This window comes from Mustelus asterias, chromosome 6 (assembly GCF_964213995.1).
Source record: "Mustelus asterias chromosome 6, sMusAst1.hap1.1, whole genome shotgun sequence".
In the NCBI taxonomy this organism is placed as follows: domain Eukaryota; kingdom Metazoa; phylum Chordata; class Chondrichthyes; order Carcharhiniformes; family Triakidae; genus Mustelus; species Mustelus asterias.
Window position 1 is genome coordinate 6778396 of NC_135806.1, and position 19588 is coordinate 6797983.

Here is a 19588-nt window from a genome sequence, read left to right on the forward strand (position 1 = left end):
ATTCAGAACACCATAACCAGTAGCAACACAAAATGGCCTCTCAGGTGAGTTGTGCCACCTGGGCAGTGTAAATCAACATTGTAATGAGGTCATGGGTACAGGTCCTAATTGGACAGACTGACTATGATTGACAACTCTGGTTTCAGGGGCAGTCTGTAACAATACATGATCACAGAGGCTGCATGTTTTTCCAAACATTGGATAAGTGAGTTTCTGAAGAATAAAAATTATGATGTTTTAAGTTTTACATGTATATTGGTTACAGCTCCAGACTGACCAACTGTACCCAAATTCTGCCAACTCCAGAGACGTTGGCCCTGATTTTACTGGCACGTCCGCCCCAGGCTCACAAAGCGGCATTCTCCCTTGGCCTCGGCTACGATCTTACAAGCCTCGGGCAGGCATGCCGTTAAAAGTTTGGCCATAGTCCTGTTCCCAACAGTGATGAGAACTACCGATACAAGTTAGAAACTTCTCCACAGTAAAATATTATGGTAATTATTTTTTATTCATTCTTTCAAGGGATGTGGGCGTCGCTGGCTGGCCAGCATTTATTGCCCATCCCTAATTGTCCTTGAGAAGCTGGTGGTGAGTCGCCTTCTTGAACTGCTGCAGTCCATATGGTGTAAGTACACCCACAGTGCTGTTAGGGAGAGAGCTCCAGGAGTTTGACCCAGCGACAGTGAAGGAACAGCAAATATATTTCCGAGTCAGATGGTGAGTGACTTGGAGGTGAACTTGCAGGAGGTGGTGTTCCCATGTATCTGTTGCCCCTGTCCTTCTAGGAGGCAGAGGTCACAGGCTTAGAAGGTGCTGTCGAAGAAGCCTTGGTGGATTGCTGCAGTGCATCTTGGAGATGGTGCACACTGCTGCCAGTATGTATTTGTGGGTGGAGTGGGGGGGGGGGGGGGGGGGGGGGGGGAGAGATGCCATCAAGTAGGCTGCTTTGTCCAGGATGTCAATGTCAACAAAACAAAGAACATTGTCATCAACTTCAGGAAGAGTAAAGGAGAACATGCCCCTCTCTACATCAACGGGGACAAAGAAGACAAGAAAAGGTCAAGAGCTTCAAGTTTTTACGTGTCCAGATCACCAACAATCTGTCCTGGTCCTCTCGTGCCGACACTATAGTTAAGAAAGCGCACCAATGCCTCGATTTTCTCAGAAGACTAAGGAAATTTGGCATGTCAGCTACGACTCTCACCAACTTTTACAGATGCACCATAGAAAGCATTCTTTCTGGTTGAATCACAGCTTGGTATGGCTCCTGCTCTGCCCAAGACCGCAATGAACTATAAAAGGGTCGTGAATGTAGCCCAATCCATCAGGTAAACCAGCCTCTCTTCCATTGCCTCTGTCTACACTTCCCGCTGCCTCAGCAAAGCAGCCAGCATAATTAAGGACCCCACACACCCCGGACATTCTCGCTTCCACCTTCTTCCGTCAAGAAAAAGATACAAAAGTCTGAGGTCATGTACCAACCGACTCAAGAACAGCTTCTTCCCTGCTGCTGTCAGACTTTTGAATTGCATTAAGTTGATCTTTCTCTACACCCTAGCTGTGACTGTAACACCAATTCTGCACTCTCTCCTTTCCTTCTCTATGAACGGTATGCTTTGTCTGTATAGCGCGCAAGAAACAATACTTTTCACTGTATGTTAATACATGTGGCAATAATAAATCAAATCAAAAGAATGGTGTTGCAATAATACAGATGAATGAACAATTAAACTTTTAATATCACCACTTTTTAAAAAAATCTTGTACATAGGGATACCGCTGCCCTCTTTAATGAGGACTTAAATTAATCCAATATACTGGGGTTGGTTTTGGGATTAGATTTCTGTCCCACAGGTGGACAAATACTTACAAATAGGTTTATACAATGAATATCCTAACATTAACCTACAAGGCATTCTGTATTTACAATTTATTTGGTGAGTGCTAAGTTGGGCTAAAATCAGGTGTCAAAATGATAAATAATCCCCTTGTATGAACAGGTGGTTTATATAGTCCACACTCCTCTCATCTCTCAGGATTGGTTTCATCCCAGTTCAGGCTGATAGGGTGGAACATCTCTTCTCTCTTTATGTGGAAGTGTACTCGAGCAGAATTGCTCTAGATCCGAACAAACCTGACTCCAAAAGGAGCCGAGATATTTCAGGAGTGCGCGGCCTGGTCTCGTTCACGGGATGTCCGACGTGAGAACTGGAGAAAGACGTTTGCAGCGAAGCAGGTGTCACCCCCTTGCTGAGCTTTGGAGAGAGGTTGCCTCGGTTTGGGGTGAAGTATTCCAAGCTCCACCACTCTCCATCGGGGCTCCGTTACACCTGAGATGGGAGCTGTGATACCGACAATGATGAACACAAGAAAGGTATTTCACACAGTGAAATCAAACGTCACTCACGCATGCTCCCTTGTATATGAAGGAAACGTGTCTAGCGGAAAGCTATTCCCGCTGTTGGAAGTCTCGAGTGTCGGAGCACCTTCTTGAAGAGCGACATCAGGACTTTGGGGCATCCCCTGCCGGAAGATCAGGTGTTGGCGCTCCAGAACGATTCCTCTCAGTTTCTTCCTCGTCCTCACTGGCGCCATCAATGGAGACCTTCTGCTCCACTTTCTCTTTCACATACGCTTCCCGAATGCTCTCCAGCTCGCTCAGTTCAGCTTTCAGCTTCTCCAGGTGCACCGTCCGTCGGTTTTGAAGCAACTTCAGGGGAAAGGGGTTCATTTCGACAAACGCAATGTTCATCAGCTTCCTGCGGAATGCCAGAAACAATTGCTGATCATTTGAGAAGATTAAGGAAGGAAAGAACTTGCATTAATATCACACCTTTCATGACCGTGAGTTTCTGAAAGCGTCTGACAGCCAATGTGGTATTTTTTTGTTTTGCAGTGCAGTCACTGATGTAAGGTGGAAAATGCAGCAGCCAATTTGTGCACAGCAAGATCCCACAAATTGCACAACGACTAGATCATCTGCTTTTGCAATGTTGGCTGGAACATGAACTACTGGCCCAAGACATCATAAAATCCCTACAGTGCAGGGGAGGCCATTTGGCCCATCGAGTCTGCACCGACTCTAACAGAGTATCTCACCCAGGGCCTCTCCCCTGCCCTATCCCTGTAACCCCACACATTTCCCATGGCTAATCCGCCTAACCTACACATCTTGGGACACAAAGGGGCAATTTAGCATGGCCAATCCACCTAACCCGCACATCTTTGGAGTGTGGGAGGAAACCGGAGCACCCGGAGGAAACCCACACAGACACGGGGAGAATGTGCAGACTTCATACAGACAGCGACCCGAGGCGGGAATTGAACCCGGATCCTTGGCGCTGCGAGGCAGCAGTGCTAACCACTGCACTCCTCTTTTAAAATAGTGCCACGGGGTCTTTCACATCCTTTGGAGAGGGTAGAGGAGACAAGGACACAAAATGCTGCAAAAACTCAGCAGGACTGGCAGCATCTGTGGAGAGGGAAAATAGAGTTAACATTTCGAGTCCGGGTGACTCTTCATCAGGTGGCACGGTGGTTAGCACTGCTGCCTCACAGCGCCAGGGACCCCCCCAGGTTCAATTCCGGCCTTGGGTCAATGTCTTTGTGGAGTTTGCACATTCTCCCCGTGTCTGCGTGGGTTTCCTCCGGGTGCTCCGGTTTCCTTCCACAGTCCAAAGGTGAGCAGGTTAGGTGCATTGGCCGTGCTAAATTATCCCTTAATGTCCCGGGATGTGCAGGTTAGAGGGATTAGTGGGGTAAATATGTGGGGTTACGGGGATGGGGCCTAGGTGGGATTGTGGTCAGTGCAGACCCAATGGGCCGATTGGCCTCCTTCTGCACTGTAGAGATTCTATCCTATTCTAATCCCTACAGTGTGGAAGGGGGCCATTCGGCCCATCGAGTCTGCACCAGCTCTGTGAAAGGCTGTGGAAGATCACTGAGCATGTTCAGGACAAGAGAACAATAGATTTCTGAAGGCTAATGACATTGAGAGATCTGGGGTAGTGCGGGAAAGTGGTTTTCGGCAGGTGATCAAACATGATCTAATTGAATGATGTAGCATGCTCAACGGGCTGAATGGCCTACTCCTGCTCCTTAGTCCCTATGTACCTACATCGCTAAATTATTTTGTTAAAATTCTAAACAAAGTCAAATCTTACCTTCCCTCAGAAATGTTTTGCGTCAAGCATCCAAGGTAGTCATAAATGGCCAGGTTATCACTAAGATTCAGAAGTTCCTCCTCGTTGTATTTGAAAATTGCGAGTGCGTAGCGGAATATTACCTGCAACACAAAGGGGGGACATGCTGCAGTTTCGATCTTTCTCCCTCTATCACCTCCACACAAGGCCTGTTGGTTAACTGCCAAACCCAACTAATTCATCCATTTGAAAACCTTGTGCTGTGGGCAATGCCTTGGGATCGATGAGCTGTCAGAACCCTGTGAAATTTTCAGCTGTGGTAGAATCATATAGCACAGGCGAAGGCCATTTGGCCCAACACACCTATGCTGGCTCTTTGAACAAGCTACCCAATTCATCTCACTGCCCCCCCCCCCCTCCCCTTCTCTATAGCCCCACATCTTTCCCTTTTTCAAGTGTGTATCTGATTCCCCTGCTCCCACCGAACTCCTAGGCCGTGTGCTCCACATCATAGCTCACTAGATTATAAACAGCTGTCCTGGTGTCACTTCTGGTTCTTCGGTCAATTATCTTCAGTGATCCACTCGCTTTACTGACTCTGCTGCCAGTTTGGCCACACCAACCTATCACTTCCAATACAGCTCTCGATCTCATTCAATTGTCCACGCTTTCAGCAGTCAGGCAAATCAGCAGCCGGCACAGACGCAATGGGCTGAATGGCCTCCTCCTGTGCTATATCATTCTGTGATGTTCCAGCTGACTATCCCGCTCTATAATCTCACAGACCGAGAGCCAATTGCAGTGTCGCTCCTAGTTCAAATCATCTAACTCTGGTGTTAATCTCCAGACAAGAAACCCTCACTTAATCCTGCTTCCTAGTTGTTATAGAATCATAGAAGGAGGCCATTCGGCCCATCCTGCTTCTGCTGGGCCTCTGAAGGAGCAATTCACCGAGTGCCACTCCGCTGTCTTCTCCCTGTAGTTCTGTTTTACAGATAAATATCTCATTCTAGCTGGAATGCCTTGGTGGACCTCATCTCCCCAACACTGCCAGCGATCACATTCCAGATCCTAACAGCTCATGGCTTGAAAAGCTTTCTCCTCATGTCGCCATGACTTCTTTTACCAATTATCTTAAGTCTTTGCCCTCTGGTTCTCGATTTTTCCACCAAATGGGAGCAGTTTCTCTACATCAACTCTGTCCGAACCTCTCGTGATTTTGAACATCTCGATCAAACCTCACCTCAGCCTTCCCTTCTCCAAGGAAAATTTCTCCAATCTTTCTACATAACTGTAGTTCCTCATCCACGGAACCATTTTTGTGAATCTTTTCCACATTCTCTCCAAAGTCTTCACATCTTTCCTCACGTGTGGTTCCTCAAACTGGACCCATTATTCCAGCTGAGGCCAAACAAGAGTTTCATCCAGATTTATCATAACCTCCTTACTCCTGTATTTTATCTCCCTATTGAATAAGTCTAGGATACTGTATGCTCTATTCACCACTCTCTCAACCTGACCTGCCATCTTCAATGATTTCTGCACATAGCTACCCAGGACCCTCCTAAAGAATTGCACCCTCTCTTTATATTGTCTCTCCATGTTCTTCAGACTAAAATGTATCACTTCCCCCTTCTCGGCAGTAAATTACGGTAGCACAGCAGTTAACACTGCTGCCTCACAGCGCCAGGGACGCAGGTTCGATTCCCAGCTTGGGTCACTGTCTGTGCGAAGTCTGCACATTCTTCCCGTGTCTGCGTGGGTTTCCTCCGGGTGCTCCGGTTTCTTCCCACAGTCCGAAAGAAGTGCTGGTTAGGGGTGCATTGGCCATGCTAAATTCTCCCTCAGTGTAACCGAATAGGCGCCGAAGTGTGGCGACTGGGGGATTTTCATAGTAACTTCATTGCAGTGTTAATGTAAGCCTACCTGTGACACTAATAAATTAAACTTTTTAAAAAAACTTTATAATGTGCCACTTGTCCACCCATTCCGCCAACCTGTGTCCTTTTAAAGTTCTACTCTGTCTGCCTCACAATTTCACAATGCTCTCAACTTTTGTACCATTCACAAATTTTGAAACTGTGCCTGTATGCTAAGGTCTAGGTCATTAATATAACAACAGGGAGAACAGGGCTCCTAACACTGACCACTGGGGAACTCCTTTACCAAACCTTCCTCCAATTTGGAAGACTAACCACTACACTGTGGGAGGCGATGGCCTAGTGGTATTATCACTAGGCTATTAATCCAGAAACTCAGCCAATGTTCTGGCCCCCGGGTTCGAATCCCGCCACGGCAGTTGGTGGAATTTGAATTCAATAAGAGAAATCTGGAATTAAGAATCTACTGATGACCATGAAACCATTGTCGATTGTCAGGAAAAACCCCATCTGGTTCACTAATGTCCTTTAGGGAAGGAAATCTGTCGTCCTTACCCGGTCTGGTCTACATGTGACTCCAGAGCCACAGCAATGTGGTTGACTCTCAGTTGCCCCTCTAAGGGCAACTAGAGATGGGCAATAAATGCTGGCCAGCCAGCGACGCCCATGTCCCACGAATGAATGAATCCTGTCACTCAAGACAATTCCATACCTGTTATTTTCCTTTCGCATTTTCCTCCTTTCTAACCCCAATTTGTTGTTTCTTTTCTTTTGTGAAATCTTATTTAATATTCATATATTTTAATTATATATTAATTATAGCTTTAGCAGAGCAGAAGAACAGAAAGTACAACCACAAGACCTCACTGGTACCTTTGTTCCCTCATACAGGAATGCGTCCCAGACTCGGAGGAGGATGTTACTCTGAAGACTGTCAACAAAGACAACCAGGAACCAGTTAAAGGTGATGTAAGAGAGGTCCACGTTATACAGATCAAAGTGAGACATGAGCCTGGGTAGCTTCTCTGACAATAAATCCTTAAATACTCTCTGGTCAGCCTGTAACGAGATAAACATAGAATTAAATGGTCACACAACACCATCCTCTTCCCAACTCACAATCGTTGACATAATTCACTCTTGCTCCATTACCTTTCATATATGGACATATTTAATTTGTTCCAGGCACTGGCCAACAGAAGACAGACCACTCACTAACAATGAACAGGCTCAGCATAAATTAATATTAAATAGAATTACATTGAACTTTATAAGCACAAAAATACCTCTTTAAAAAAATTCACTCATGGGATGTGGGTACGGCTGGCTGGGGGAGCATTTGTTGCCTATCACTAATGAACTTGAACTGAGTGGCTCGCCATTCCAGAGGGCATTCACGGTCAACCACCCCGCTGGGGGTCAGGAGTAATATGTACGACCGGGTAAGGATGGCAGATTTCCTTCCCTAAAGGACGTTAGTGAACCAGATGGGTTTTTACAATAATCAACAATGGTTTCACGATCATCATTAAGCTTTTAATTCCAAATTTTTTTTATTGAATTCAGATTTCACCATCTGCCGTGGTGGGATTTGAATCCAGGTCCCCAGTGTATTACCGGGGATCTCTGGATTACTACTCCAAAAACTCCACTACGCCATTCCTCCCCAAAGTTCAAACACCAACATGGACCAGTTGGATTATGCCAACTGGAAGCAACAAGTCGCCTCCCATCCCACTTTATCTCATCCCATCAGTGTATCCTGCGATTCCTTTCTCCCTCATGTGTTAATCCAGTATCCCCTAAAATCATAGAATCCCTACAGGGCAGGATGAGATCATTTGGCCCATCGAGGCTGCACTGACAACAATCCCACCCAGGCCTCATCCCCGCAACCCCACCTATTTACCTTGCTACTCCCCCTGACACTAAGGGGGCACTTTAGCATAGCCAATCAACCCAACTCACATCTTTGGACTGTGGGAGGAAACCAGAGCACCCAGAGGAAACCCACACAGACATGGGGAGAATGCGCAAACTCCACACAAACAGTGACCCGAGGCCGGAATTGAACCTGGGTCCAGGGTGCTGTGAAGCAGCAGTGCTAACCACTGTGCCACCGTTGTATCCACACTATTCACCTCAACGGGCAGGAGTTACACATTCTCACCACTTTCTGGGTAAATTTGCATGTTGAATTTATTAATGACCAAATTTATGGTCCCTAGCTTTGGACTCCACCCAACGATGGAAACATAACTATCAAACCCTTTTGAACCCAAGAGTTCACTCCTCAGCCCTCTCTTGAGAAAAGAGTCCTGGCTTTTTCAGTCTTCCCCGATGGTTGAGTGCATCAACCTGTAAAAATCCTTCCAAACACGCCAAGAGCGGAAGAAACTTCTGGTCAGCCTCACTTGATGTGGAGTGGCGCCCCTCAAGTTGTAAGCCCCTGGTTTCAGAACTGTTCCGGGAATTACTAGCTATGGAAACAGATGAAAGTCTGCCTTCAAACCACAGAATCCCTATAGTGCAGAAAGAGGCCATTCAGCCAATCGAGTCTGCACCAACTTTCCGAGGGAACATCCTGGCCCACCCTCCGCCCCATCCCTGTAACCCCGTGCATCTACCATGGCTAATCCATCTAACCAACACATCGTGGGACAGTAAGGGGCAATTTAACATGGCCAATCCACCTAACCCGCACATCTTTGGGCTGTGGGAGGAAACCGGAGCACCCGGAGCAAACCCCACGCAGACATAGGGAGTAAGTGCAAACTCCACACAGACATAATTAAACTGTGCACCCAGGCGTGAATGGAACCCAGGTCCCTGGCACTGTGAGGCAGCAGTGCTCACCACTGTGCCGCCGCAACCACTGTGCCACCGTGCTGCCCTCTGAGGAGAGAATTGGAATTGGAAAGGGGACACTGTGCAATGGGGGGAGTGACTGAGTGCACCAGCCTATCAGACAAATACTTATTACTTGAGCCACCTCACATAAACAATATCAGCTGCTGGCTCTCGGGAATGGGAAGAAGCCAGTTTACAGAATGGAGACGAGTTTATTGCGGCAATTATTTTTCCTCTAAAAATATAGTCTATTCATATAAGATTTATAAACATAATTTACATGACCAACATTGACATTACATTAGGTGCAAACCAAATCAGTTTTTTTTCCATTACTATGTGTGAGTTACTACATTTACAATTAATATTTACAAGATTCATTAAGATGTTACACAAGGGCGGCATAGTGGTTAGCACTGCTGCCTCACAGCGCCAGGGACCCGGGTTCGATTCCCAGCTTGGGTCACTGTCTGTGTGGAGTGTGCACATTCTCCCCGTGTCTGTGTGGGTTTCCTCCGGGTGCTCCGGTTTCCTCCCACAGTCCAAAGATGTGCAGGTTAGGTGGATTGACCATGCTAAATTGCCCCTTAGTGTCAGGGGGATTAGTAGGGTAAATACGTGGGGTTACGGGGATAGGGACTGGCTGGGATTGTCGTCGGTGCAGGCTCAATGGGCCAAATGGCCTTCTTCTGTATTGTAGGGATTCAATAAACTACAACCAAGGGGATTTACCCATTATCCAACCCCTCAGTGCACTATGGCTGAAAGACTGTGGCCTTTCCCCAATGCACCCAAGCTTTAGTATAAAGTTTATTTATCGTCACAAGTAAGCTTACATTAACACTGCAATGAAGTTACTGTGAAAATCCCCTAGTCGCCACACTCCAGCACCTGTTCGGGTACACTGAGGGAGAATTTAGCATGGCCAATTCCCCTAACCAGCATGCCTTTCAGACTGTGGGAGGAAACCGGAGCGCCCAGAGGAAACCCACGCACTCACGGAGAGAATGTGCAGACTCCGCACAGACACTGATCCAAGCCGGGAATTGAACCCGGGTCCCTAGCGCTGTGAGGCAACAGTGCTAACCATTGTGCCACCGTGCCCCCATGCATACATTCCTGGACCTTGGATTGTGCCAGTCTGCAACACTCAGTGATGGACGCCATTTTGCTCTGGAAGACTTTATGGTGACGAAGTTGATCATTCAGAGAGCATCATACTCCATTTATCCAGCTTATAACTTGAAGAACTCAATTCAGACTAGATCCTCACAACTATCTGTACAGATAGAATGTGCACCCTCTATATCACGGAAACAGGCATTCTTTATTAGTGCTCCGAGTACTTACCTGTGACAATATATTAACATCCTAACAGGTGCAACTCCTCTCCCTCCCCCAAAAATGTTCCAATACTTGTGAAGAATGGATTTAATTGATCAGAGAGCCACAGGTCCTCACCTGGGAGCCAGTAAGGGTCTTGCTATAGTAATCCTCCGGCATAATGCAGTCAATGATGGCCACCAGACACCAGAAAGCATCCTCCTCTTCCCGCAGGATCAACAGCGCAATGGCCGCCAGTCTGTGAAAAGTCAACATTACTAATCAAGCAGTCTCCTTCCTCCCAGCGATCCCCCTCTTTTCCTTCCTGGAGTTTGGAACAGGCCCAGAGTAACAGCACAGCAACAACAAACTGCATTAGTATGGCGCTTCTAATGTAATAAAATGTAGAAATTCACCAAAGATCTTTGGACAGCACCTTCCAAACCCACGACCACTTCCATCTAGAAGGACAAGGGCAGCAGATACATGGGAACACCACCACCTGCAAGTTCCCCTCCAAGTCACTCACCATCCTGACCTGGAAATTATTCACTGTCCCTTCACAGTCGCTGGGTCAAAATCCTGGAATTCCCTCCCTAACGGCATTGTGGGTCAACCCACAGCACATGGACTGCAGCGATTCAAGAAGGCAGCTCACCACCACCTTCTCAAGGGGCAACTAGGGATGGGCAATAAATGCTGGCCAGCCAGCGACGCCCATGTCCCACAAATGAATAAAAATAAAACATGCTAAAGTGCTTCACAGGAAGAATGATAAGACAATGGTTTTGACACTGAGACACATAAGGAGACACTAGGACAGCTGAAAAGAAGCTCGGTCAAAGCAGTTGGCTTTAAGGAGTCTCTTAAAAGATAAGTTTGAGTGGTAGAGAGGAAGAGAGGTTTAGGGAGGGAATTATAGAGCTTAGAACCTCAGGTGCTGTGAGCCCACCAATGTTGGAGCGATTCATAGAATCCTACAGTGTAGAAGGGGACCATTCAGCCCATCGAGTCTGCACCAACTTTCTGACAACAATCCTTTCCAGGCTCTATCCCTGTAATGCCACATATTTACCCTGCTAATCCCCATGACACTAAGGGGCAATTTAGCATAGCCAATCATTCTAATACAACAATCAAACAAATAAACTAATTAATTAATGAACTGCCCCTTAAAGGGGCACTGTAACAAATAAAAACTTTACAGGAAACTTATTACATTTAATTTAAGTAATATTTTGGGGGAGGAGATAATGCAACACCCGCTAGTTGTAGAAGGCCTCCAACAAACCGGGGACATAACGTTTTCCCTCTCTGTGGAAAACCCGATTGCGGGCATAACCATGGAAGAGGAGTAGGTAGCCAGGATGAATGACCCCCTGCCAGGACTGGTTCATAACTGAAATTCCAGCTGTTTGAGAGACTCCCGTGGTGAGTCAACCCCACTGGTGGGTGTAGGAAGGTGGACCAGGAACCTTCAACAAAGGAAAGAGCAGCATAGGAGCAGGTTCCTCCAGACAAGAAGGACTGAGTGGCCTCCTTCTGCGCTGTAACCATTTCAAGATTCCAGCTAAACTGGGGGCAGTTATGTGCATGCTTTTGAGGTAGAGAAAGTATTTGGTGAACAGCAGTAGAATTGAACCCATGACCTTGGTGTTATTAGCACCATGCTCCAGCCAGCTGAGCTAACCGGCCATCACCAGGGCGGCACAGTGGTTAGCACTGCTGCCTCACAGCACCAGGGACCCGGGTTCAATTCCAGCCTCGGGTGACTGTGTGGAGTTTGCAAGTTCTCCGTGTCTGCGTGGGTTTCCTCCGAGTGCTCCGGTTTCTTCCCACAGTCCAAAGATGTGCGGGTTAGGTGGATTGGCCATGCTAAATTGCCCCTTATTGTCAGGGGGACTAGCTAGGGTTAATGCATTAAGTTATGGGAATAAGGCCTGGGAGGGATTGTGGTTGGTGCAGACTCGATGGGCCAAATGGCTCCTTCTGCACTGTAGGATTCTATGATTCTTTACACCAATCTCACTTCATACTCTTTTGAGCAAAGCAAATTATCAAATAAGCCACTTGACTAAAGAACCGTTCCTTAAAGCAGCACTGTGCTTCAAGCAGAAACATCAAAGGAAACTGAAGTTAACATGTCAATACACTCCAACTGCATGACACCCAGTGGTCGTGGAAGGCCTCACACATACCAACAGACATGCAATGCTCTTTCTCGAAGGACACCCGGGTGCCAACGAACCCAAGAAAGAGGGGCGGGTAGTCAGGTCAAACAATTCCCTCAATTGTTGTGTGAATCATTAATCATTTGGACCAAATGGCCTGTTTTTGTGCTGTAGTTACTATGACTATTGTTTGATATTCCGATCTAAAGTTGAAAATCCCTAAGCAATAGACCATAGTGGAGGGAGTGGCATAGTGGCATTGTCACTGCACTAGAATCCAGGAGCCAGAGTAATGCCAGGTTCAAATCCCACCACGGCAGATGGTGAAATCTGAACTCAATAAAAATCTGGAATTAAAAGTCTAACGATGACATTGTTGACTGTTGTAAAAACCCATCTGGTTCACTAATGTCCTTTAGAGAAGGAAATCTGCCGTCCTAACCTGGTCTGGCCTACGTTTGACTCCAAAGCCACAGCAACTCCTCAACTGGCCCCGCAAGGGCAATCAGGGATGGGCAATAAATGTTGGCCCACCCAACGATGCCCACATCCAATTAACGAATAAAATAAAACCTTGGCCAGGAGCAGGCTAACAAGGAGATCCGCCAGTTTTTCTTCAAACCACAGAGCTACATAAGTAAGTGACGAGAGGTGAATTGCTCATGCAGTGTGTTGGTAACGTCACAAAGGCCAGAATGGTCTCCTTCTGCCCTACAACCAGTTAAAGAACCCAAATAATCTTGAATAAGATTATGTGTGCAGCAGGCTCCCTTACCAGTACGGGGATTGACCCCGTGACCTCGGTGTTATTTGCGTTATACGCTAACTATCTGGTCTCACCAGTCACTATTGGTCTCTCTTTTGATAAAACAAAAATCAATAAATTGAAACGTTCTGAAATGAGAGAGGGTGGCAATCCCTGGTGGGTCACTGGAACAAAGAAATCTAAACAGCAAAGCAAACTTGCAATACCAAATCAAAATTGATTTTAAAAATTGAGTATAAAAATTGGCAGGTCGTGCTGCAGCTGTACAGAACCTTAGTTAGGCCTCATTTGGAATACTGTGTACAATTCTGGTCGCCACACTACCAGAAGGATGCGGAGGCTTTGGAGAGGGTACAGGAAGAGGTTTACCAGGGTGTTGCCTGGTCTGGAGGGTATTAGCTGTGAGGAGAGGTTGGATCAACTCGGTTTGTTCTCACTGGACCGACGGAGGTTGAGGGGTGACCTGATAGAGGTCTACAAGATTATGAGTGGCATGGACAGAGTGGATAGTCAGATGCTCTTTCCTAGGGGAGAAAAGACAAGTACTAGGGGGCGTAGGTTTAAGGTGCGTGGGGATAAGTTTAGAGGAGATGTGCGAGGCAAGTTTTTTTACACAGAGGGTGGTGTATGTCTGGAACCCGCTGCCCATGGAGGTGTGGGAGCAGGTACGATAGTGGCATATAAGAGGCAACTAGACAGTTGAGTAGGATAGGAACGGAAGGATACGGACTCCGTAAGTGCATTCAGTTTTAGTTTAGGCAGGCATCATGATCGGCGCAGGCTTGGAGGGCTGAAGGGCCTGTTCCTGTGCTGTACTGTTCTTTGTTCTTATCAATGTCGGGGGTGATGATGCACTGCAAAACTCGCAGTGTCCACTGGGTGGGAAAGGCTGGAAGCATACCCGTGAACATGGCCGTCTATCCTCTCCAAGGCCATTCAGCCACAAAAGTAGCCGCTCACAGAGCCAGACAGTCGGGTCAGACTGCCCCCTCAACCATCCCCCGCATGTGCCTCTTACTGGTCACCTTGGCCAGGCTAGTAGCAGGGCTTGCGGTGAGGTCCTCCTCCCTCCGTGCCACCACCACCACTCTCCTCCCCCCCCCCCCCCCCCCCCCCGCTCCCAGCACCAGGTGACTGAAGATCAGGAGTGTGGGGCTGAATTCCAATCAGAAGTTGAGGAGCAGCCCCTTCAGGTAACGAAAAGGGGGCTGCCTCCTCGGGCAATCTACATCAATGTGGAATACAGCAAATACATGCAGCCAGGGAGTCAATGGATCACCTAGCTCCATAATTGCACTGCCCTGCTGTGTGCAACACCCTCTATGTCAGGAAAAAAGGAGGACTCCCACATAGACTGCCTTCTACTGGGGACCTCTCCCATCGCCAGGTGGTGGAACAGAATGCCAAGGCGCGTCCTGACAGAGGAGGAGTGTGTGCCGCAGCAAGCCGTACTGGAAACCCCTCCCGCCAAGCCAAATGGAAAGGCGCACAGTGCGAGTCTCTCTTTACAAGTGCTCGAGATACTGAAATCAATCAATGTCTTTCACCTGTGTATCCTTAACCTCAATAATACAATGAACATACCATTAGGACACCAAGTTCCTAACACGAGCCATTGGGTGGGGGGGGGGGCCCCGGGTGGGGGGGGGGGCCCTCTCCCTATCCTTATCCCAGATGAATTGCATGAATTGCAGCATCAGGTGTCTGCTGAGTGAGCAATGCTCCCATCTCAGAGGCAGAAGGTTGTGGGTTCAAGTCCCACTTTAGACTCTGGTTGAAACTCGCAATGCCACACCGAGGGCGTGCTGCACTGTCAGAAGTGCCATCTCACAGCTGAGACATTAAACCGAGGCCCTGTCTACCCTCTCAGGTGGATGTAAAAGATCCCTGACCACAGTGAAGAGGAGTTCTCCCTCATGTCTTGGCCAATATTAATCCCTTGAGCAACATCACTAAAACAAAAAACACAATGCCACAGTTTGCAGAGTGCAAAGTGACATTTTTCCTACAGAACAACACACCTCAAAAGTATTCCACTGGCTGTCCCAGTGCTTTGAGATGTTCTGAGTTGGTGTAAGGTGCTATAGAAATGCAATTTCCTCCTTTCACACAGTACATTGAGGCTGGATTTGAGGGATCGCTCCAACTTGTTGCATTGCCCAATCTACTGTTTATCCCTCTCCCACAGCCTGAACAGAGAGCAAGGACACTGATCCCACCCACTGGCTTCATCCCCAAGGAACCATCCCAGTGCAAACGTGCTGGTGCAGGCGGTAAACTCGAGTGGCTTTGGTCTGGGATTGAAGAAGGAAGCTTCCTGATGCTGACGGTCCATAAGCCCAGCTGGCAACGTGCCCAGAGAAAGCCCATCAATCTGCCGGCTGAGTGCTGCATTGCAGCAATCACCATAAACAGGGAATTCAAATCATACGAATGGTTGGTTCCTGGTAAATAATGCTTCATGTTGGAATAACAGATAGGAGCTGTCCAAACAGGTCTGCACAACGTGTTGTTCACAGCCAGCCATGCTGATCAAATACCATGACGGGGGTGTTGGGGGAAAGAGGAAACACACTTGTGTCAGGTTTCTACATGTACATTTTTCCACATTCTATCCCACACCAAGTCTCATTCACACATCACGCCTGATCTCGTTGACATACCACCGGCAGGGGTGGCGTCAAGCGGCCCACCCATCAGTGGGCCAACCGCAGCCCTTAAGTGGACAAGTAATTCCCATTTAAGGGCCTCATCCAGCTGCCCCTGGCGAGCGGCCATCTCTACGAAAGCGGGTGGAAGGGATCTCTCCTTAACGAGCCCCCTGGACATTGGGGATCCAGAAAAAGACTCCCCCCAGGGTCCCTAAACGTCCTTGCAGGTTGCTTCCCCACCTCCCGCCCGATATTGGCCTCTCAAAGACCACCCATCCCCCCCCTTGCCTGGGCCTGCCAACTGGGCAGCCAGCGAGACCACCAAACACTTACCCAATCACTCCAATCGAATATTGCACAACCTCTGCGACAAAGTGGAGAGCTGCCAACCCCTGAATGGACTGGACATCCTGCTACTATGAGGCAGAAATGGGCAACACGGTGGCACAGTGGTTAGCACTGCTGCCTCTCAGCGCCAGGGACCTGGGTTCGATTCCCGGCTTGAGTCACTGTGTGGAGTCTGCACCGTGTCTGCGTGGGTTTCCTCCGGGTGCTCCGGTTTCCTCCCACACTCCAAAGATGTGCGGGTTAGTTTGATTGCCCATGCTCAATTGCCCCTCAGCATCAGGGTAATTAACAGGGTAAATAGGTGGGGTTACGGGGATAGGGTCTGGGTGGGATTGTTGTCAGTACAAGGCTCGATGGGCCGAATGGCCTCCTTCTGCACTGTCAGGATTCTGAGATTCTAAAAAATCCCACCTTCAGCTGACTAACGGTCATGTTCGTTTTGGCAGCTGTCCCTACACTGACATTTTAGCCAGGGTGGGACGAGGAACCTGGCGCTTGTAAAATTGAGCCCGTTATCTCCAGATCACTAAACCAGGTCTCTGGATTACGGCCAGCCCAGTAACAAACCATGGGCCGGATTGTCATGGTCTTGAATTGGGTTGGCACGGCGAAGCCAGTGTCCCATGTGCCAGTCTGCAACCTCCATGACCAACACTGTCAACCTCAGCTCGGGTGAGGTGGAGGAACCAGCGAAGTGAAGTCTGCCTCGTCAGTAATTGGATACATTTGTGCGATTAATGAGCCCGGAGGGGCGGTGTGGCCAATGGGAGATGTGAACAGCTCCATCCTATCAGGAGTAGGGTCGGCAGCAGGGAAGGAGGTTAGCGTTAATTCAAAAAAGAATTGAAGTTTTGGCCAAGGTCTATCGCGCAGTAATGACATTTTAACAACACCAACTTTTGCCTGTCCCTATCCCGAGTTCCAGCAATCCATCCATAAGACTATAAGACATGGGAGCAGAATTAGGCCACTCGGCCCATCGAGTCTGCTCCGCCATTCAATCATGGCTGATATTTTTCTCATCCCCATTCTCCTGCCTTTTCCCCATAACCCCATATCCCCTTATTAATCAAGAACCTATCTTTCTCTGTCTTAAAGACACTCAATGACCCGGCCTCCACAGCCTTCTGCGGCAAAGAGTTCCACAGATTCACCACTCTGGCTGAAGATATTCCTCCTCATCTCTGTTTTAAAGGATCGTCCCTTTAGCCTGAGGTTGTGCCCTCTGGTTCTAGTTTTTCCTACTAGCGGAAACATCCTCTCCAGGTCCACTCTATCCAGGCCTCGCAGTATCCTGTAAGTTTCAATAAGATCCCCACTCATCCTTCTAAACGCCAACGAGTACAGACCCAGAGTCCCCAACCATTCCTCATATGACAAGTTCTTCATTCCAGGGATCATTCTTATGAACCTCCTCTGGACCCTTTCCAAGGCCAGCACATTCTTCCTTAGATATGGGGCCCACAATACTCCAAATGGGGTCTGACCAGAGCCTTATACAGCCTCAGAAGTACATCCCTGCTCTTCTATTCTAGCCCTCTCAACATGAATGCTAACATTGCATTTGCCTTCCTAACTGCCGACTGAACCTGCACGTTAACCTTAAGAGAATCTTGAATAATGACTCGGGAATCCCTTTGTGTTTCTGATTTCCGAAGCATTTTCTCATTTAAACAATAGTCTATGCCTCCATTCCTCCTTCCAAAGTGCATAGCCTCACACTTTTCCACATTGTATTCCATCTGCCACTTCTTTGTCCATTCTCCTAACCTGTCCAAGTCCTTCTGCAGCCCCCCTGCTTCCTCAATACTACCTGTCCCTCTACATATCTTTGTATCATCTGCAAACTTGGCAACAGTGCCTTCAGTTCCTTCCTCCAAATCGTTAATGTATGTGAAAAGTTGTGGTCCCAGCATCCTTCTTGACCAGTTCAAATCCTGCAGACTCCATCCTTTTCTCTTTAACCATTCACAGACAGCAGTCACAACAGTGGCTCCTGAGTTGGGCCACAGTCTGGCCCACTCCCCTCACCCGGACATTGACGGAAATCCCCATCAGTTCCCGGGTCTCAAATGGGCGGGGGTGTGAGGGGCAAGTTCGTGACCCATTGATCAAATCGCCTCCCATATCCCGCCCCCCTGACCCCAACCCCGGGTAAATCCAACCTTGTAGGCAGGATTTTACACCCTCACTCGTCCCAAAACTGTAAAATCCCACCCGAGGTCAACAGACCTTCCGATTGGGTGGTAAAGTTGGCCGGTGCATCTCTATCTCTGTCTGGGTGCCTGTGTGTACAGAAGCGAGGTTCAGGAGGGGTACCTGTTCAGTCCTTGGCAGTAGCCAATGTCGGGGTTTTGCCACGAGTAGGCCAGTAGCACGCGGCGCAGTTTCTGAACCATCTTGGAGGTCGGGGAGTTGAAGAGCCTGTTGTTGGTCAGAGTCCGGTCGAGATCCAACTCGATCTGCTTGGACGCTGCTCGGTCTTTGTTCTTACACAGCCTCAGCAGCTCCTGGTAACGTTTCGAACCGTATCGCTCTCGAATGTGCCGAACCCACCGGTTGATGCACCATTTCCAGACTTGCTGCCGGTACTCCTTGGGGACGCCGTTACGGATCATGTTCTTTAACTCTGGCGATGGCAGGAGCTCACTGGCGCTCCTGCCCGAGAGCTGGTTTGCCCACTTAACCTGGATGGCTTTCTCCTGGCCTTCCTGACTGGCTATCAGCTGCATGGATTTCCGCTGGAGCGCCTGGATTTTGGCCAATAGGATCTTGTCCTGCACCGGCGAAGACACAATCTTGAAGCCATATTCGTCGTACTCACTGGGATAGGGAGAAAGAAACAGAAATCACTGATGTACGGAGCCACAAGTTAGGAGAAGATGATCATAGAATCCCTACAGAAGGAAGACATTCAGCCCATCGAGTCTGCACCAACTCTCCAACAGAGTATCTTACCCTGGCCCACCTCCTGCCCTATCCCCGCAATCCCACATATTTACCCCACTAATCCTCCTGACCAGCACATCATTGGATACTAAGGGGCAATTTAGCATGGCCAAACCACCTAACCTACACATCTTTGGACACTAAGGGACAATTTAGCATGGCCAAGTCCTCTAACCTACACATCTTTGGACACTAAGGGGCAATCTAGCATGGCCAATCCACCGAACCTGCACATCACTGGACCAAAAAAAACATTTTTTCAGTTCTGGCGATGCACTATCTTCAGCGTCAGCTGTAGCTCAGACGGTAGCACAGTTTCACGTCAGAGACAGAACATTACGGGTTCAAGTCCCACCCCAATAGAACATTCCAGAGCAACACTGCCAGTGCGGCTCTGAGGAAGTAGTGCACAGTTGGAGGTGCCGTGTCTCGGAAGACATGTTGAACCAAGGTGGACTTCCCGTTAATATATCAAAGAGTAGGAGAGATTACACTAACCAATGTTTAT

General features: G+C 48.2%; 1 protein-coding gene across 4 annotated transcripts in view; it reads right to left on the minus strand.

Annotated features, from left to right (window-relative positions):
* Nucleotides 1–1703: 1703 nt before the first annotated feature.
* Nucleotides 1704–19588, minus strand: part of tbc1d2 (TBC1 domain family, member 2) — a 63456-nt gene continuing 45571 nt past the window's right edge. For all 4 annotated transcript variants that reach the window (XM_078213960.1, XM_078213958.1, XM_078213961.1 and 1 more), the window contains 5 exons: nt 18451–18954; nt 10334–10454; nt 6896–7081; nt 4164–4285; nt 1704–2759 (listed from right to left, as the gene is read on the minus strand). In XM_078213960.1, the coding sequence (XP_078070086.1) occupies nt 2504–2759; nt 4164–4285; nt 6896–7081; nt 10334–10454; nt 18451–18954 (1189 nt within the window). In that variant the 3' untranslated portion in view covers nt 1704–2503. The remainder of the gene's footprint in view (nt 2760–4163; nt 4286–6895; nt 7082–10333; nt 10455–18450; nt 18955–19588) is intronic.